This window comes from Kryptolebias marmoratus, linkage group LG2 (genome assembly GCF_001649575.2).
Source record: "Kryptolebias marmoratus isolate JLee-2015 linkage group LG2, ASM164957v2, whole genome shotgun sequence".
Classification (NCBI taxonomy): domain Eukaryota; kingdom Metazoa; phylum Chordata; class Actinopteri; order Cyprinodontiformes; family Rivulidae; genus Kryptolebias; species Kryptolebias marmoratus.
Genome location: NC_051431.1, coordinates 28,664,790 through 28,686,686, shown reverse-complemented (window position 1 = coordinate 28,686,686; position 21,897 = coordinate 28,664,790). Strand labels below are relative to the sequence as shown.

At 40.2% G+C, this 21,897-nt stretch overlaps 1 protein-coding gene across 5 annotated transcripts in view; it reads left to right on the top strand.

Moving 5' to 3' along the window:
• sgsm2 (small G protein signaling modulator 2) overlaps positions 1 to 21,897 on the top strand; it is a 141,496-nt gene that overhangs the window by 48,956 nt on the left and 70,643 nt on the right. For 4 of the 5 annotated variants that reach the window (XM_037980658.1, XM_037980656.1, XM_037980657.1 and 1 more), the window contains exon 3: positions 15,557 to 15,725. In XM_037980658.1, coding sequence (XP_037836586.1) covers positions 15,557 to 15,725 — 169 coding nt within the window. Of the gene's footprint in view, positions 1 to 15,556; positions 15,726 to 21,897 lie in introns of those variants that run through there. The other variant, XM_037980660.1, reaches the window with a different exon arrangement.

Here is a 21,897-nt window from a genome sequence, read left to right as displayed (position 1 = left end):
TGTAATCATCAAAATTAAACGAAATAAACATTTGAAATATGAGTTTGTATGTAATGTATGAATATAATATACAAGTTTCACTTTTTAAATGGAATTACTGAAATCAATCTACTTTTTCATGATATTCTAATTTTATGACCAGCACCTGTACTCCATGAGAAGTCAAGAAGTCGGTTTGCGGTCACGTGGTTGTGACGTGTTTGTATTGGCATACACCTTTCAGAGTCCGCGACACACTCAGATCCCAACTCCCAGGAAGCTCCTCCCTCGTCCTACAGCGTTAAAACAGATTTCTTCTGGCCGGCTTCTCAACTCTCCTGTCCTTATACAGATTTTTGCTTCCCTGACCAGACGTGTTTATTATACAGACTGAGACAGTATACGTCGTTTGGCATAGGCAAATATGATGGTGCACAATAATGAGGGAACGTCTCCCTACGCTGTCCGGCCAAGGCTCACTTTCTCCCGGCCACCACAGCCATGAAGAGCTGCCCGTGTCTCCTTGCGGTCTTTTTAGGTTCATTGGTTTCTAAGTTTTATTGGAACAGTTGTAAAGACAGCTGTATTTTCTAACAGTAACAGTGAATGTAAGTCTTAGCTCTGCATTTAATTTTTTTTAAGCAATTCAGGATTTGAATAAACAAAAGGTTAACATTTAGGGTAATTGTGGATTATATTGTTAAGTGATTTTTATGTGAAGATTGTAACATATGGGAGCTAAGGGAACTTGTTTGTTTGTTGTTTTTTTCTGTCTTGAGGATTTCTGTGACTTTTGGGTTTAACACAGCCTATTTCTATTACAGTTGTTTTGCTTTATATTGTTATTTTTTATAATCTAAAATAAATGTGTTCCATCCATCCATCCATCCATCCATCCATCCATCCATCCATCCATCCATCCATCCATCCATCCATCCATCCATCCATCCATCCATCCATCCATCTTCTTCCCTCTCAGACTCTCTCAGACCCAGACTTCCCTCTCCCCAGCCACTTGGGCCAGCTTCTCTGGGGGAATCCCAAGGCGTTCCCCTGCCAGCCGAGAAACATAGTCCCTCCAGTGTGTCCTGGGTCTTCCTCTGGACCTCCTCCCGGTGGGACGTGCCCGTAACACCTCACCAGGGAGGCGTACAGGAGGCATCCTCACCAGATGCCCGAGCCACCTCAACTGGCTCCTTTCGACGTGGAGAAGCAGCGGCTCTACTCTGAGTCCCTCCTGCATGACAGAGCTTCTTACCCTATCTCTAAGGGAGAGCCCAGACACCCTGCGGAGAAAACTCATTTCAGCCGCTTGTATTCGCAATCTCGTTCTTTCAGTCACTACCCAAATCTCATGACCACAGCTGAGGGTAGGAACGTAGATCGACCCGTAAATCGAGAGCTTTGCCTTTTGACTCAGCTCTCTCTTCACCACGACAGACCGGTACAGCGCCTGCTTCACTGCAGACGCTGCACCAATCTGCCTGTCAATCTCCCGCTCCATTTTTCCTTCATTCATGAACAAGACTCCGAGTTGCTTAAACTCCTCCACTTGGGGCAAGACATCTTTCCCGACCCGGAGAAGGCACTCTACCCTTTTCCGGCTCAAGACCATGGCCTCGGATTTGGAGGCACTGATCCTCATCCCGGCCGTTTCACACTCGGCTGCGAACCGCTCCAGCGAAAGCTGTAGATCACGGCCTGATGAAGCCAGTAGGACCACATCATCTGCAAGAAGCAGAGACGCAATCCTAAGGTCACCAAAACGGATCCCCTCGACACCTTGGTTGCTCCTAGAAATTCTGTCCATAAACGTTATGAACAGAATCGGTGACAAAGGGTAACCTTGGCGGAGTCCAACTCTCACATGAAACGAGTCCGACTTACTGCCGGCGATGAGGACCAAGCTCTGACACCGGTCCTATAGGGACCTAACAGCCCGTATCAAAGGACCCGGTACCCCATACTACCGGAGCACCCCCACAGGGACACGGTTGAACGCCTTCTCCAAGTCCACAAAACACATGTAGACTGGTTGGGCGAACTCCCATGCACCCTCAAGGACCCTGCTGAGGGTGTAGAGCTGATCCAGTGTTCCACAACCAGGACGAAAACCACATTGCTCTTCCTGAATCCGAGGTTCGACTATCCGTTGGACCCTCCTCTCCACAACCCCCAAATAGACCTTACCAGGGAGGCTTAAGAGTGTGATCCCTCTGTAGTTGGAACACACTCTCCGGTCCCCCTTTTGGAATAAGGGGACCACCACCCCAGTCTGCCTATCCAGGGGAACTGTCCCCGATGTCCACGCAATATTGCAGAGTTGCGTATACCAACACAACCCCACAACGTCCTGAGCCCTAAGGAACTCCGGGCGAATCTCATCCACCCCCCGGAGCCTTGCCACCGAGGAGCTTTTTAACCACCTTGGTGACCTCAGCACCGGAGATTAGAGAGCCCGACCCAAAGTCCCCAGGCTCCGCCTCCTTAATGGAAGACGTGCTGGTGGGATCAAGGAGGTCTTCAAAGTATTCCGCCCACCGACCCACAACGTCCTGAGTCGAGGTCAGCAGCACACCACCCCCACTATAAACAGTGTTGGTGCTGCATGGCTTTCCCCTTCTGAGACGCCATATGGTGGACCAGAATCGCCTCAAAGCCGTGCGGAAGTTTTTCTTCATGGCCTCTCCGAACTCCTCCCATGCTCGAGTTTTTGCCTCAGTGACCACCCGAGCTGCATGCCGCTTGGATTGCCGGTACCTGTCAGCTGCTTCTGGAGTCCCACAGGCCAAGAAGGCCCGATAGGACTCCTTCTTCAGCCTGACAGCATCCCTCAGCGGGTTTGAGGGTTGCCGCAGCGACAAAAAATGTGTTCATTCATACCAAATATAAAATTATTCATATAAGGTTTATATTATTCTGGACCTTTGCTTGAGAAACATTTCTTTAGGCAGATTTAGCTGAATTTTAATTGATGAAGAAAAGAAAAGTTTAAAATATCTGTAACTGAATAAAATTGGAACCTGTGCAGCATGAGACATGCTTCTTGGTTTAATCAATGATTAAACCAAATGAGAACATTCCAAAAACACTGAATATGAATTCATCTTATGTAGTCTTAGGAAGTGTGTTTTATCATTGGAAAAAAGGCTTTAATTCAGATACTTGTTTAGGCACAGGCAAATCTGTCCCACCATTCTGAAATTCTCTGCTTTTGTCCATAGATATTCTGTTCCAGGGGCCCACTCATAATTAGTACAACCCTGTTTGCCAAAAGCTGGACGGCTGCCCTTAGCAGGTTTCATATCACTGCTTTTCTATTCCAATGTCAGTGTCAGCACCACCTGCTCACCATTAAAAAAGAAAGAAATGATTTGCAGTGGCCAAAAACAATCTGCATTTCCGTTGAGTAGTAATAGATTAGGAGATAACTTTAAAGTTATATAGCTGAAGATTTCTTTAAAGTTATTTAAAAGGGTCTCATTGATTTTCACGACTTGGCAATAAAACAAGATTTGGCAGGAAAAATTGGTCAGGAGGTATAACTGTTGTTTTAGCAGCTCATTAGTGTTTTTTATTTAAAACTTTCCCCGATAAATAAGCTCAGTGAAGGCAGTCCATGCACAAAAAAAGTTTTGATCATTTTTCAACAGTTGTTTTCACAGACCACAGCAACAAATAGTAGAAGCTAACTTGTAGGTAAAAAAATTCCGCAAAAATGTCTGTCTTTGCTGGAATTTGCTGAAGAAGCTGAAACTTTGTTGTTAAAACTACCGTACCTTCTGGACTATAAGGTGCACTTAAAAGCCTTTAATTTTCTCAAAAAATAACTGTGCGCCTTATAATCTGGCGCGCCTTATATATGTAAGAAGTCGTAATGTTTTGGTACGACTTTGGTAAACTACAAAGCTGCACCGCTTGCAGCATTAAGGCTCAGTTATAGTCGCATTTTGTAGCGTTGCGCAGGGCTCCGCGCGCGGACCCAAGCAAGGGCGTATGTGTTTATACTTGACGCTTACGTCGGTGCAGTATCCTTCCGTGAGTTTTGAACCATTTGATTATCTTTGTGATGTCTCATAGAGGGATCATATAAATGCTGATACAGGCTCTGCTAGAGCACCAAAATCATCCATTTTGAATGGAGCGCGGCGTGCGCGGTCCACGTGAAGTTACAAAAATTGGGAGGTGAACGACGATGTCCCTTATAGTCCGGTGCACTTTATATATGACAAAAGTTTAAAACTGGACCATTCATTGACAGTGTGTCTTATAATCCAGTGTGCCCTATAGTGCGGAAAATATGGTAAAAGAAGTAAATGACTAGCTAAAAGAAGCAAAATGCGAGCAAACAGCTAAAAGAAGAGAAGAAGAGGGGTAGCTAAAAACTAAAAGTAGCATAAGAAGACAAAAATAAAGCAAGTATTGCTTTAATGAAGCAGTCAACTTTGGCCTGACTCCCCCTGCTGATTGGTCTTATTGATATCAATGTAGAGCTCGCTGTGTGAGATAGACTTTCTGAGCATGCTCCAGTCAGTTGTTGCAGAATAGTCCTGAAGTCCAGTTGCATCCTCGGGTCAAACTCTGATCTGCTTTTGTACAGTCTGACCGACAAAAAAAAAAAAGAGCAGCTGCTTCATATTGTCTCTGTAAGTAATCCTCATCTGTGCCATTTTTTGCCTCCTCTGTTATATTTTGTTTGCCTTATAATGTCATCTATCTCAGGACATTGTTTGCTATTTCATCACTGTCCTCCATTGTGTTTTCTGTTCTCTGCTGCACCTGTCTCAGGATCGCCAGCATGACTCATAAAGCCAGACAGGAATAAACCTTTCTAAATAAATAAAACTAGCTAGTCTTTTTTCAGGCATTTCCTTTATGTCAAGCTATATTTGAGTTTAACCTAAACATAGAACTGTCTTGGTTTAAAATAAAGAACTGGATGCATGAGTTTTAGTGTAGATTTTCTTTAATCCACACACAAGATCAAAAATATAAATCCATGCTCAAAATACACACAACATCATATAAATCTTTTAAAAAGTGATGTTAAAGGTTCTAGGATGTCTTAACTTGAGAAGGCCAATGTCTGTTACCTTCTTGTTAATAATCATGACTGCAGCTGGTAGTTTCTCTTTGCCAGCATGAAAATTATTTTTTTGGCAACATTCATTGGATTGACCACCCTCAGATGAATAGTTCAAACAACAGTGCTGTATGGACTATAAAATGTCTTTAAAATGTTTTGTATAGTACAAAATGCAATGCTTCTTGGAGGCTGTGATCCATGGGTACCACTCATAGTTACTAAATTGAAAGTGGTAATCCTGGGCAGGGACAGGCTTGCTAGCTTCAGAGTTGCCTGTCCTTTCCTCACAAAATCCAGCTTCTCTTGAAAAGTCTGTCTTGAAAAAGGTATTGTAAGATTATTTGCAACCAAATTTATTTCTTTGCCTCTATTGGCCATTATTGGCCCAAAAGGCTACTCCTCCACAATATGGTTTAGCTTGTGCAAGTTGCTACTGATGTCCCTTGGTAGCTCTGACTACTACACTCTGACCATCCAATCAAAGGAAATAAAAATGCCAGTGTCTTCATGGGCCTGATAGATAGCCTAAGTGTTGCCAACTTGAAATATGGTTTGTTGAAGTACTAATCTTAGTTTATTTAAAGCTACAGTGACCTGCAGTTATGATTCTGAAAGCTTAGAATTAGATTTCTTTGACCATAGCAACAAATGATGGCTGAAATATGATTGGATGAAACTCTAATATAAACATACATTTCTAAAAGCTGCACAACCACAAAAAGCAAAATGAAAATTAAAAGAAAAATATTGATTACTGACAATGATTAAAAACATGTTTATAGAAATAAAGTAATTCCATTAAAATATGTCATTGATTCTGATTAATGAATGTTTAGGCCAGCAGAGAATGCCTCCTGGTGCTGATGGCCGACCTCTATTTTTTTCTTTTCAAGTGCACCAAACAATCCAAAAAAGGCAGCTTGTTGTTGATCGCATCCTCTCTGATGTTCTCACTTGATGTTGTTGTCAACAGAGTTGATGGGTCTGGTGAACACTTCTACTTTTGTAGCTTGGATTTTGACTCAGGTATCATTCACATATTTGAACCAGTGGCTTGGTGTTTCCTCAAAGGTGTTCAGAGCTCTTTGTTCTACTTCCTCTAGTAGAGATTGGCCACAGTTAGTAAGACTGGAGATCCCATGGCACAACCATGCTTTTGTCTGTAAAATGCCGTTATATTTTAAATAAGTGGTGGAAAGACAAAGATTTTAGGCAATAGTGGCTGCCGTTGAAAAGCAGTGCTTCCTATGTTTGTTTGCTTTTTATGGTAGGCCCCATTAAATCAATTAAGGCCACCATTACCATGACATTCATTCCCATGATGAGTGAATGTAAACCTCAGAACATCACTGTATTTTGACTCTAAGGCTGATTTGGTGTTGGGGCTGAAGGAACATTTAAAATCACTGAAAATGAAAAGCTGCAGGCTTTATCTGCTCTGAGCTCAAATCAACAGGTTACACAAATCAAAGTCTTTTTAAACGTCAGTGGGCATGCTGAGAGCAGGAATCACTTTTAGAATTTGTTCTTACAATGCCGTGGGAGCCTGTATCCAAAGTCTTTATGCCTTTTGACTGAGATTTATGCAGAGTCTGTATGTGCAGGCCATTACCTTTATTATGACAAGGAAACACTGGTCATAAATTTGACGTTGAGTTAAATCTGAGTTAAATTTTTTCTTTATGACTGTTGTTGAATGTGAGAATATTTTTTATGGTAAGGTGCAGTGGAATCTACATATCCAACATTGTCCAGATTAGTTTAGATTATTATTGCCTTGAGCACAGTAATAAATAAATTAGCATGTATGTAAATGCTTACATACATGTACAATTCAACAACTAAAAGTGCAGATGCATTGTAGAGGCAGAGCCATTCATTTGTGACTGTCAGCTGTCAAAGCCCACGGATAACAACAAAATTAAAGTCATCGATCACAGTGCAAACGTTCAGGCAGATAGATTATGTATTGAGGAGACAAAATATTACCTAAATGAAACTCAAACTCTAAAAACCTCTCCTCACGACAGACTGGAAAATGCACAGAGAAACCAGGAGTCAAAAATGGTCAGAAACAGTATCTTCAGTTTAAAAGATTTATTAGCCTTAGTACTAAGGGAGACACTCCTTACCAGCTCACAGCAGGAACACCAGAAGATGTCTGAGCTAAATCACTAAAACATAGCATTTTAACTTGAACAAAGAACTGGCCCATCCTCCTTCGGTCATCTTTCCGGAAACCTGTATATGGACTTGTTTTTCTCCATCTTCTGCAGGTGTCCTCCTTCGGAGGGGTTCCGGCTTCTGCTTAGCTGACTCCCCCAGATCGCATTAGCTTCGTGCTTAGTACCGGCAGTCCCATAAACTCCCATGACCTCGCCAGCCAGTGCAGAGTTGCACTCATCCTTAGGTTAATACAATCAATAGAATTACAGAACATAAATACATCATTCTAACTGGTAAGGAGTGTCTATATTATAGTTTTAACTTCACATATCCTTTGTGATTTTGACTTATATTAGATTACGGATTTACACTCTTACTCTCGAAAAACAAACTCTTTCATGCTCCTTTCATCCTATTAGAAGTCTAATGGGGTTGCAGCTGATTGGAAATTTGATTTGTTTAGTTTAGTTTCAGTTGCTGCCTAGTCAGCCTTTTGTTTTGATTATTTTTTTTAAAGAAATTGTCAGGGTTCCGGGTAACCAGGAGAGGACAAGAGTGCAGCAAGTAAATCCAAAAAACTTCTTTATTAAAAGATAACAAAAACCTGGGACACAGCCTGAAAGTGCTTCCAACACCAATTCACAAAAACCTTGGAAGTAGCGAAAAAACCCGAACCGTATACAAAGACGAGGACCCAACAACAAACACAGGCACTTAAATACACACAAACATAATCAGAAACTCAGGACAGGTGCGCAAGGCAAACAACACACGTGGACAGAGGACAAACCAAAAACCCAAAACGGAACCCAAAAAGTGAGATCCTCACAGAAATTAGTTTTCTTTTAAAGTATGATTCTGCATTCTGGGTATCTTTCCTTTCAACCTGACAGGATGTTCTGAGACACTTTTGCTGTCATTTTGATTGAATTTGTCAATATTTGTAAAATGTTGATTTTTTTCCTATTTAATTACTGAAGCTTAATTTATCCATTACATGAGACATTTTTAGGTGAAAAAAATGTTACATCATAAAAACATGAAACATGAATTTTGGGGAAAAAATAAAACCATTCGTAGAAACATAAAATAATGGATATTATTGATTTATTTGTGTTTATTTTATACAGTTTTCTCCGGGTACTCTGATTTCCTCCCACATACCAAAACATGCACTTGGTGACTTTAAATTGTCCCTAGGTGTAAGTGAGAGTGAATGGTTGTCTGTCTCATTTCTCTTCATGTGTCCCTGTGATGGACTTATTCTGTCCAGGGTGTCCCCCGCCTCTCATACAGTGACTGCTGGAGATAGGCACCAGCTCCTTGCGACCAGGAAAGGAAAAACAGGTAAAGAAAATGCATGGATGGATATTATACAGTAGTCTCCATATAGGCTATTGTATAAAAAATAGACAGAATTTTATTCAAATGTAGTATATCTTAAAAATACTTTGGCAATGATTTTAAAGGAAAGCTTAACAGGAAAATATTGAGGATAACTTCCAGTTCAACACAATTCACTGTTCTTTAAATACAATGTTTTCAATCTCATTCAGTTATTGTGTTCAATAACTGTAACGTAAGTAATGATTAAAATTATTACTATAATTTATTTTCTTACATTCTCAAGCAGCCCTAGTTTGGAAATGTGTTTTTAAATTGCTTTTAAAACAGAAAGTAAGACAATCTGGGAGCAGGCGTACAAGGAAGCAAGGCAGAGGTTGACTGACAGTTGTAGACAGAACAGGAGACAAGCCTTGCTGCCTAATAAGCTTTGTCTGCATTAGATCTGGTAATGATCTCAGTGGAGACAGCTCCTATACTCCCTGTCACTACTTCACAGATGTACAACCCCTGGCAAAAATTATGGAATCATCACACTTGCAGGATGTTCTTCCAATTGTTTAATTTTGTATAAAAATTAAATCTCAGACATGCCACAAAACTATAAATATTCAAAATTCCAACCTTTTCGCGTCAAGAAACAATACAAAAAAACATATCGTTATAGTCAGTCATGGTTGCTTTTCTTTAGATCCAACAGAGGAAAAAAAAATGTAATCTGAAATTCTAAAACAAACACCTGCAATAGATTAAATCTGCTAATTAGTCTTGTGCTCACACTTCCAGAGCTGTTGCATAAAGCGGATTGACATAAATGGGTGACTGGATGAGTGTCATGTAAGGTAAAGGCATGGGGGAGATGGTAGTCATTACATCTTCAATAAATACCTAAAAGTCTATATTGTAATTTTGGACACTTTGTCAGTAGTGGGGGAGATGGAGGCAAACCCAGAGAAAAAAAAATTGGTTCAAAACAAAAATCTGATGAAGTCAGCAATGCAGAAAACAAGAGGTCTAAAAGTAAAACTAGACGAGCAAGTTCTAAAGTCCTGTTGCAGCAGCACCTTTTTTATTAGAAACAAGGAATGGGTGGAGGATGAATCGGTCAGGACTGATTCAGCCACACAGCTTAATCACATAGATAAAGCTTACAGCATGTTGTGGAACACTGTCCATCAATGATAATACAAAGATTGTCAGGGTTTTAGTGACGTTACTTGGGTGATTGACTAAAACTCCATCTGTTTTAATATTAAAATTATTTTAGTTCAAAACTTTAGCATAAAGGCAGCGGATAATATACATTCTTTCAAGGAATGCTAAGCCTTTATTTATTTATTTAGTCAGTCAGTCAGTCAGTCAGTCAGTCAGTCAGACAGTTGATCAGTCCAAAGTTGTCATATACAATACAGTGAATGCATCTATTGGGAGCATGTTGTACCAGTGCTGTGTTGAGCCATCTAACCGCTCTTGTAGTCCCAGTTATTTTACGATTAGAGATTTATCTGTCCATGTTTTTTCCGTGTTGTCAAAATTAAGGCAATTTTGTGCATATTAGAAAGGATTTGATGATTCATCAGTGCCACAGACATCCAAACCATGAATTAGTGAGAATGTTGTGAGGGAGAAAGAAAAAGAAAGACAGGAGCGGGGTACAGCCTCTACCATGGGATTGCTGCTTCCACCCTCTCTGCTTCATTTGGGTGTTTCCTTAGAAACAACAGTGCACAAATGATTTATTTAAAGCTCCGCTTTGATTTAAACTTCATAGCTGCTACTCTCAGTGGTTCCCATGTAATAAATAAAAATAAATTTTATTCCACAAGAGAAGCTTAACATGTTAATCTGCCATAATGAAGCTGCTGTGAGAATGTTGTACTGGCAGCTTTTTGAGCCAAAACCTTAAACCTCTCACTCTTCCCTTCAAGTGCTTCTATAAAAGAGGAGTAAATCACACATTTATTCACTATTATGTAATAGAGGCTTTTCTACTTAAATCCATGGAGACATTCTCTGTTATTACTAATATGTTTTATTTATATTTTGATTACCAGTAATTGGAAGCATTATCAAAACCTTTTCATTAAAACCAATGCCAGTACAATAGTAAAATAAGTATGAGGCAGATTTTTCTAGTATTTTGTATTTGTTTGCAAGTCACAAAATTGTTTTTTACAGTCAGCCTCACAGGGATCATTATGGCCGAGCACTAATGCAGCAATTATAGATGGAGGAAGACAGCTAATATATCGAGTCACCACTGGATATTTTCTACATACAGTCTGAGTCAATGTCATTTTCTGAGTAGTTACTGCTTTACATAATCTGATGTCCTGTTGTTCTGCAGTGAGGCATGTGTACTGTGCTGTTAGATGGAACTTGTCCTTTGATTTGGGATCTCAGCAAATGTTTGTCTGGCAGCTCTCTAATTCTCGTTACTGATTTTGACCTGTCGTGTCAGAAAAATAATTTCCAGGCACTGTTAGATGAAATCACTCAAACAGGTTTATTTATATATTATGCACAAAATATAGAGAGCATTAAAGACAATCAACAATCAATATCAGAGTCCCAGGTCTGAACAGGGAAGCTCCGAATCAAAGCTCTGGCCCCCCAAGTCAATACCGGAGCTTTTATTAAAGATATTGAAATACTGGACCAGAAGGAGGAGTTAGGGAAAAGCAAGGCAGTCTGGTTCCCATGAGGAGAAAATTCAACATCGCTCCTATAAACAAGTTAATTCTGTGAGAACCCATGGCACTTGGAATAGAAGTCATAACATAATCAGGACTTATCAACAACAGGTGTTAACTTATAATAAATTCCGCCATTACAGTCTCTATGAATTCCAGAGCAAATATGCCTCAGACAGAAGAACATTTATACAAGTCGGATAAAAAAAGGCATTTTCAGTTTAGCGAACAGCAACTTTAAAGAATCCTGCATTCATAAAAACATGCAATTAAAATCTAGCTAATAAAACTACATTTAAGTCATTTTTGAAAATCCATCCACAACTTAAAAGCCAGGTAAATTTATTGAATTTATTCTGAAGGTAAACTAATTGGTTACCTTCAGAATAAATTCAAAGTAAATTTATGATTTAAATTACACTAAAACAGATTAATAAACAATTTAAACCTGATGTATACATACGTTGCATAAGTTTGAAATTAAATCAGACCAAATCTTTCCTGTTTAAGTTAGTTAGGATTTAAAAAAAATATTTCTATTTGTTAATGTCTCATGGAGAATTTGACGTCTGCAAGGTGGCAGACTGGGGTGGTGGTCCCCATTTTTAAATCAGAGGAACCGGAGAGTGTGTTCCAACTATCAAGAGATCACAATTCAGTCTCGCCAGGAAGGTTTCCTCCAGGGTGTTGGAAGGGAGGATTTGACCGAATGTCAAATCTTAGATTCAGGAGGAACAGTATGGCTTTCATCCTGGTCGTGGAACCATATTTGGCCCAAGGCATAAGAGAAGCAAGCAGCTGCTTAGGGTCCCTAGGCCTGCAGGGCCCCCCAAGAGCGCTTTAACACTTACATAAAACAAGTTGATACCATAGACATGTAATAAATTACTAGACTCCATACAATAAGCCAGAACTTAAAGCTGGAGCTTTTACAGCATTCGTACAGGACAGTCTCAGTATCAGTCTTAAGTCCTGTCACTCCATGTAAACAAAGGAGACTTTACTCTTGGTAAAATAAAAAAAATAAATAAAATACACCTCAGAATTTTTTTTTAGGTGCTGACTGTTGATTTGCATAGTTCTTACCTTGCTACTGTATGTTCAAATGATCATTTCTTTATTAGGTTGAGCTGTAATTAGTTATTTCATGCTTTTAAAATTGTCATGTAATGTTTGATTCCGAGCTGGGGAGTAGGAGGGACTTAAAGCCACACATCACTAGTGCGCTGATGTTGGTCCTAAAAATACAACATGGCAGCTTTTGTAAACGAGGTCTTGCTGGCTTCAGCTCTGGACAGTGAGAAAAGGCAGAGACAATTTGTCTATAATATGTGTCTATGGTCGATACCCATTTTAATCTACATTAGTTGTATTTAAAATTATAAAAGAATGATAATTCTGATCACTGATCATTTTGATGAGAGCAAATTTTTTTTAATATCTGCTTTTTGTGTCTGAGCTGGTTCACATTTCATGCAGACTGTTACCGTTTGTGGTTAAATGTCAAAAAGTAGTTGACAACTGTCTGAAGTTCCTTAAACACAACACTCCCCACCTTTGCAGCTGTAAAGAAGTGCTGTAAACTGGACTGGCAGACTGAATGAGTAAGTCTGAGAAATAACACTTTTGTAGATGTACCTTCAACGATTACTTTCTGAAACTTTCATTAAAATCTGTCCAGCGGCTCATGAAATATTTTTATAATAGACAGACAGGGTTGATCAGTCAGTAAGTAAGTAAAGTAAGTAAAAAGTTATTTGTATAGCACATTTCAGCAGCAAGGCGTTCAAAGTGCTTTACATCATAAAACCATCAGTTAGTGCTTAAAGTACGTGCTGGGGATCTTGTCTGAGTTATAATCATTTTTATGTTTGCTAAGGTTGACACTAAAAGTTAATCAGTTGTAGAGACACCTCCAATACTTACTTTTCAGTAAAATCTGTCCACTGTTTTAGGAGCTTATTTATTGCCTTTTTGTGTTCAATAAGCAGATGATAATTAAGCATGAACAATATAAAATGTTGTTTGAAGTGCTGTGGTGGAGAGTGGGCCACGGTCTTAACTGAAACGGAGGACCCCAAGTAATACAGGCCTGCATAGAGCAGTGGAATAAATCTGAAGCTCTGATTTGTGGAGTTGCTAAGGGGGTCATGAGAGTTTGACTCTCCAGTCTACATGTGTTTTGTGGATCTGGAGAAGGCTTATGATTGTGTTCTTTGTGACATTCTGTGAAGGGTCCCGGGGGGTTATCGGGTGACTTTTAAGGGTTATCTAAACCCTGTATAACCAAAGCAATAATTGTGTCCGCATTAGCGACACTAAGTCAAGTTTGTTCTCTTGTTGGACTTTGCCAGTGCTGTCCCTTTTTGCTGATCCTGTTTATGGTGTTCACCGTCTGGTATCCACATTACTAATGACCTTGAAGAACTTTATTTGCTTCCCATTATTTATGCTCTCACTTAAGGGTTGCACAATATATTGAAAACATATTGTCATCACAACATCAGTGAGTGCAATATCAATATCGCAAAGGACTGCAATAAATCTTAACCAATGTAGTTCAAGTACCATGCATTCATGTTCTGCATGCTAATATTATATGTGGTCAATTCAATGGACTTTTACTGACCTTGATGCCCACACCTGGTTTAAATGATAGTGGTGACAGAAGACAAATTGAAGAGTGAGGAAAATGTGGGTTTATCACAACTGATAATGTCACCACAATATTAAACAATAATATTGCACATTGCAAGTTTTTCTAATGTTGTGGAGCTCTAATTCACTTCAAAATTCTACTTCTTTTCTTTAAGGCCATCGAAAATCTAGCTCCTTTATACATGCCTGAACTCATCCACATCAGTAAACCTTTCTGCACTCTCAGGTCATCGTCCTCTCACTGTTCCAGGCACCTGCTGACAGGAGGTAGAGCTTTCAGTCACTCTACACCCACCTCTGAAATGCTCTTCTACTGGACCTTTGAAACACTGACACACTGTATTTTAGAAATCACACTTGAAGACACATCTGTTCAAACTTGCATATGCAGTATGGTTTTAGCTGCAGTTTGTTAACTCTATGAATTTTTAATTGTGTTCATTGATTGTGTTGCTGTTTTATATGAATTTATAGACAAAAGTCATGCATGTTAGGTTAATTGGTAACTCTAGGAGTAAGTGAAAGTGTAAATAGTTGTGTGATGAAATGACAGTCTGACAATCCAGGGTATACTTGTCTTTCATTCAATGATCGCAGGAAATAGGCACTACCTTATCTGCAACCCTCCATGAAAAAGCATGTTAAAAAAGGATGGATTTTATTGTTCTGCCTTTTTTGCTTTTTTTTGTAGTGAGTTAAAACCCAGTTAAATAGCCTGCAGCCGCCAAGGCAAAGACAGATCTGTTACATGTTTAAATTAAAAAATACTGCATAAAATTCTTCCAAGTTCTGTTTTGTAGATGAAATGCTTCTGAAATGTGCTTAAAAATAAAATGTATTAATAAAGAACAGACAACAAAAAGGCCAACAAAATACAGTGTTGAAGTAGCTGCAGAAATGTCACACACCTCCAACCATCAAAGTGTGGAGGGCTTTGTAGCGATTATTCTTCAGCTTTGATAAAGCACTTTTCTGGAGCTTGTGTAGCGTTCCCTAGAACATGTCATATGAAGGAATGTGTTAATCCCAGTGTCACTACACACCAGCACAAAATAACAATTTTGTAAAGCCTCAAATATGTTTTTCATGTAAGTGTGGCCACAAGAAATCCTCTGATGTAAATTTTTACTTTCTGAAAGACTAGGAGGATCTACTTGTGGGTAAACAAAAATCTGGCCTTAGATCTTATTACGTCAGTGTCAAGGAGGAGTTCAGACAGAGACTCAAGCAGGAAGTGTTTTAAAAAATAAAGAAGGCTTCATTGTAGAGTGAATTCAAAAAGGTTAACAGAGGCAACTTAAGTACCAAACCATTATCCAAGAACTCAGATGATACTTGAAGAGTTCAGTCTAGGTACCCGAAGAGCAAAGAAAAAGGGATAAATGCAAAACAGAAAATTTTAAGTTTCTTTCATAGTTTTGTATTGTGGTGTCATAAATACTTTTGCCATTAATAAATAGTTCTTACCTTTCTTTGTAAATAAACAGTGAATATTTCAGACTTTCTTTAAATTATTTTTCCAGTCATCTATTGTGTTATATTAAAGATTTTACTGTATTGAACATTTTACACCTCCTTGTCCTTTTTGCTGTCTCTGTCAGTATTAACCTTCCTGTTTTTTTTTCTCCAGCTGCCATCGAGGCCTGTCTGACTCACCTCCTGAAGAGACGGGCTGCTGGGTTTCTCCGCAGTGATAAGATAGCTGCTCTCTTCACAAAGGTTGGCAAAGTGTTCGACATCGCTGGTGACGTTTGTCGTAAAGTCCAAGAGCAGCTCCAGCAGCAGTCAGATCTCACCAGGTTGGTGTCCCTCCATGACTCCTGCCCTTTATGTTATTTCCGTTGCAGCTCTGAAGAACTTCTAACTAATCGAAGTTTAGGAACCCCCTTCTTATTTCCCCTTCAGGTTTACCTGTGGTAGTAAATACTGTAGTTGGAACACTGGTGCCAGAGACTAAACCCAACACAACAGTCAGGAGTTTTCAGTGAATCTGCCTTACAGCATATTTTATGTTAGAGTTTAGGAAGACTTTTGATGAAGATTTAGTTGTGCACTACACAAATCTAGCCTTCTTGAAAGAGTGGCAAAAAGAAAACCATCATTGAAAGAAAGCCAGGAGATGTCCTGCTTGCAGTTTGACACAAGCCATGTAGGGGCACAGCAAACATGTGGAAGAAGCTCAGATCTCTGCTTTGCTCAGTTCAGACCAAAATTTTACTTTTTGATCTAAACCCGGGCTATAGTGAAATGGTTTAGATCAAAACATATTCAAGTGTTAGAATGGTCCAGTGTATAAGCCTCTCTTATATGCAGTATAAGTCAGAACTTAAATTCAGTACATGGAATTCTTTTCTCTCTTCCTTTTATCGTAGACCAATGGTCTCCAATCCTGGTCCTCGAGGGCCACCATCCTGCAGGTTTTCCTTGTTTCCCTGCTCCAACACACCTGATTCAGTGGTTAAATTACCTCTTCATGTTCTGCAGAAGCCTGTTAATCACCCATTGATTCTAATCAGGTGTGTTGGAGCAGAGAAACAAGTAAAACATGCAGGATGGTGGCCCTCGAGGACCAGGATTGGAGACCACTGTCATAGACCAATCAAGGCTCTTAATCACCAAAGGATTGAGGGAATTTTGCGTTTGCTATTTTGGGAGCAAACCAGAGTGCATCTTTTTAATTCACAAAGCTATTGCAAAAGGAGCAAGTTGGTCTGAGTTGTCTAACCCTAACCACTCAGTGTCTCTCTCTGCCCTGACACGCTTTGCCCAAATTTAAATAAAACTTATGCCTGCAAACCACCTATTTTTATGTTAATTACTGCCAGACCTAAATGTGTCTAATCCTTCAAGACCAGCACTGCTTGCAGCACACAGCTGTCTCTGGAGAATTGGTTGTTTTTGCATCTCAAAAACAACCAATTCAGCAACTAACTGCACTGTTGGCATGTCACAAATGTTATGATTCATTGTGTGATTGTCCAACACTGTTGCATCTACAGCTAAAATATCAAAAATATCAAAATCCAGTTGCTGTTATAAATTCAGAACACAAAACCTTATAATTATGTACATTTCAACAGACAGAGGTTATAAAACAACTACACTGAGGCTCAGATTCACTAAGAAGGCACAGCAGCAGTTGTTTTCTACTCTTTCACAGCATTGTATTCATTTAGCATGCGTGAGCAATTTGGTTTCTTTTTGCAACTGATTGATCTCATTACGCAACGATCTGTCCCAAACACGTCAGGCACAAAAGTGACAGAGAATGAAAAAAGTTTTTGCAATGTGAGCTCCAGATCCTAATGGGAAAAATAAATAATATCAGCATAAACATCTCACCATATCAGGAAGGAAGCACATTCATAAAGACATTTCTAAGTCAGTAGGTCACATTTTGGGCTTAATTGATCATCACTGCATTGTTTTATTTTCATTTAATTCAAAACTAAAAACACGTGGGCTCTTCTGAACCACGAGGTGTGTGCATGCCTTCTGGGAAGCTGTGCTCAGGGCAAGGTGGCGGGTAAATGTGTTGTAAAATATTTGCTTTAAAATATAATTATTACCCCTGGATGTGAAGTTCTATCTGCAGAAATGTTCTACAATCATGTTTTTTATTCTGAATGTAAAACAACAACTCATTTGTAGATGCAACACTGTCTGACACCCATCACTGGAAAAACTGGATGATTAATACCTACCCTGACATGCTGTTCTCTTTTTGTGAGGACAACACTGCATCAAGTTGCTATTTTTTCTCTGTGTTCTTCCTGGGATGCAGTTACTATCAACTGTAAGGCAACTAAATATTTCACTGAATAAACTGCATGTCACAAAAATGAATGGTCTTTCAATGAATGTATTTTGCAACAATATGCATGGGCATACCTCTAAATGCATGCATAATACCCCATTCAAATATGGGCAAATCACTTCAGCACACAAAGACATTGTTTGTCTAGCAGCACAGTGGTGAAGTTCAGATCTCACTTTGCAAGGACTTTCAGAAATATATGGATGTACTAAATCCCAATTTGTGCCTGCAAAAGACACACAATCATTTTATGTATCTGTTCATAGCAGAATGCCCACTGGAATCCTGCTAGGTTGATGTCACAACTTGTAACGTTGTTACAAGCTCACTCCCATACACACACAACCACAGTTGTTTTTTTATATGAATCTTCTTTATTTTTATCTTCCTTTTCAGGGATGTATAAAGGGCTTTCAGACACAGATTCCTTCTTCTAGAAAGCCCCCTACAGGGTCTCAGCACACTACTCAGAAAAAGGAATTGTAACTGATTAGAAACCCACCATATCATAGCCTGTGTCCAATCAATCCCACCTGGTGCTGTTTCCTGAACCATCATTTCATCACTCTCCTGCAGCTACACCTTACCCACACCCCACTAAAACATACCCCTACCACCCAACACAGGTCAGTGCAGCATCTGCGTCACGTCAGTCAGGGGGCTAGTCAGCTCTGCAAAGTTCAGTATGAACCTCCTGTAGAGCCTGACAGCACCAAGAACTGCAACACCTCCCTTTTGGACCTGGACCATGAGCAGGCTGCAATTTTCAATCTGAGGCTACACCTGCCTGCAGCCAAAGTGGTACCCTTGATACCTTACCTTACTCCGTCCAACAGTGCACTTCTTCAGGTTGGTCATGAACACTCCTGCATTAGTGACTTGGCACAGTGACCATCTGCCGTGTGTGCTTCGACCAGGTTTATAAGCCTTATACCCAGTCATTTTCTCTCTATTTCACTGCTTTATGTATGTGACTAAAATATCTCTCTTATGAGTCAGGCAAACAAAGACCCAAATGACCCTCTAGTGGGAGTAAGATTAATCTGCATTTAAATTTAGCTTGCACAAATTAGGCACCTCATGTAGATAAAAGCTTGGAACTTCACACTATCCAGTTTTAAATTGAGAAAGCTTCCTGGATGGTCAGCAAAAACTTATTCAACTCTAGAACAGAGGTCCAGTTGCTTTGTTTTTTAAAACCTTTTATATTTGCTAGTCCTGGATGACTGAGAGTCTACAGCAGCACACAGAATCACATAAACCCATCCTTCTTTCCTACCAGATCACTGGGGCTACAACAAGCACTACAACAAGGCTACAACAAGCTCTGGGACTCTTCTATTACTCCTAGCAAAGATTCCAGCAACGATTTCACTTATTTCAGAACTACTTTTCATTTGCTCTGACAACCTATAGGGCCATAAATGCACAGTGCATTTACAGGGGAAGACACATCAGCAAAATGCTTTTACAACTAGACAACATCTGCTCTCTGGGAGGGTGAGAGATGGCTATCACAAAGGAGCAGAGCGGGATTGGTGGAATTTGGAACCTCTGGCCCCAACTTTGTCTCTCCACAGAGACAAAGGCGATTTCAAATCTGTGTTGCCCTTCCCCTGTCAGAATGCACAACCTCACAATCAACATGTCCCACCCACCATGTGACCATGAAGGGTCCTTGCAACTTAGTGAGTAATCTGGAGCTGGAAGAAGTGAGCAAAACAACTTACGAAATAGCTCAATTAAATGTGTCCCAATGTGTCTGAACGGCAGCACTTCTATTAACGGAACAGACTAAAGGGGTGCTTTTTGTACAGTCAGTGGATTTACTAACTGGCATTCTGTGCATAACAAACACCAGTGGCGCTTGTCTCCCCAGATGCCCACTCAATAACAAGCCATTAACCGGTTCAGTGTTGTGCCATATCCATTGTGTTCAACCATTGGGTTTTAATGAGTTGTACCCAGCAGAGTCAGATGACTTTGAATCACTGTGAGCTCACATACCACATAAACCACATAACTCATGGGCACTTCCCCACACTGTCCCAAGTTTAACAAACCCCAGTTAATCAAGGATTCAAGGATCTTTTATTGTCATACCAGCTGACACTTGCATGTTGGTGGTACTCAGCAGCAGTGCAGTGTCCGTGCCACATGGTGATACAGGTGCCGAGAACGCTCTCCACCACACAGCGATAGAAGCTCTTCAGGACTGAGCTCCCGCAGCTCTCAGCAGCTTTCTGAGGAAATAGAGATGCTGGTGGGCCTTCCTAACCAGACAGGAAGTGTTGGCACTCCAGGTAAGGTCATTGGATATATGCACACCCAGGTATCTGTAGCTGAAGACGAGCTCCAAAACTGCTCCTCCGATGTATAGGGGAGGAAGAGGACACTTGTCTCTTCTGAAATCCAACACCATCTCCTTGGTCTTCTTCACATTGATGCAGAGATTATTTTCTTTGCACCATTGCACCAGGAGTTCCACCTTCTCTGTGTATTTGCACTCATCATTGTTGGAGATACGTCCCACTACTGTTGTGTCGACCATGAACTTCACTATATAACAGCTGGGGTGTCTCACTGAGCAGTTATACGTCAGCAGATTGAATAGGAAGGGGCTCAGCACGCAGCCCTGGGGCAAGCCAGTGCTGAGGGTGATAAAGGAGGAGACGGTGTTGTGGATCCTGACAGTTTGAGGTCTGTTGGTCAGGAAGTCCAGGACCCAGTTCCCCAGTGTGAGACTCAGTCCAAGAGAGTAGAGCTTCTGTATCAGGGTCTGTGGGATGATAGTATATAGGTACCTAAGATCAGAGGGTGCATAAGTGTGGAGCTAAATGCAAGCTTAATCCAAATGCTTTTTTGATGGAAAAATGGTGCCAAGTAGGTCTCCACTCTGGTGTTTTGTGTGTGTACCATCATATGATTCCTCATCTGCGTCATTGCACTATCCAGGCTTGATGGTCAGTGGAACTTTACACACTCCAAGGTCCCACCCTGGAGTCCCTCTACAAACTGCTCAAGGTCATTGAGCTCCAACTTTGTTCTCTTCCCCTCTGTTTCTTCAGGACACAACCACCTTGACACTGCATCCCTCAGATGTTGCAAATAGCTGAAGGGCCAGTTGGTGGGGTCTAGAATGTCAATCCTGAACCAGCAGTGGTCCTTGAGGGAACAGCCCATGGAGTCTTGGATGGCTCTTCACAGCTCTCTAAAGCTCCCCTGATCTCTGATGGTGACAGAAGCAGCATCATCATTAGATTCCTTCTTTTATAATGCACCCTCCACGGTCTCAGTACACTACTACAAATAATGGAAATATAACCAATTAGAAACATACCATAGCTTGAGTCTCATCAAACTAATCTTGTGCTGTTCCCAGAATTATCACCTCATCTCTTTCTTACAGCTTTGCCTTAACCCCACCCCACAACTCAATTACAGAAGACCTGGGTGATGTGACTAAAAATTACTATTGCAATATTTTGAATCTTTATTGCAATATACAACATATATTGCTACTACTTTAGTCACTGTATAGTTTAAAAATGTTAAAAATTTAAAACAAACTTAATATAATGTTTTTAGGGGTTGACTATTGTTAAATTACATACACTCCGGATCAAAATCTTAAGACCAGTTAAAAAACTGCAAGAATTTGCATTTTGCACTATTGGATCTTAAGAAGGTTCTAAGTAGAGCTTCACAATGTTAAAAGAAGAAATCAGTGCAAGAGACAAGAACTTTTGAGCGGGGAATTAATTGAAAACTGCATTTACACTCAAACATGATTTTTCAGCTGATCAAAAGTTTAAGACCATAGCTCAAAAAAACCTGAAACCCCCCCCAAAACAGAAATCAAAGTGTCAAAAGAAAGGACTCCGTAATGAGTAGGTCCACCATTCTTGTTGATGACTTCAAACAAACGTTTAGGCATGCTTGATGCCAGTGTTTGCAGGAGGCTAGTGGGAACGTTGCTCCAAGTGTTGAAGATGGCTTAACGAAGGGCATCCACTGTCTGGAACTGATGTCCATTTTTGTAAACTTCCCTTGCCATCCATCCCCAAATGTTCTCAATTGGGTTTAGATCCGGGGAACATGCAGGATGGTCCAAAAGAGTGATGTTATTCTCTTGGAAGAACTCCTTTGTCAGG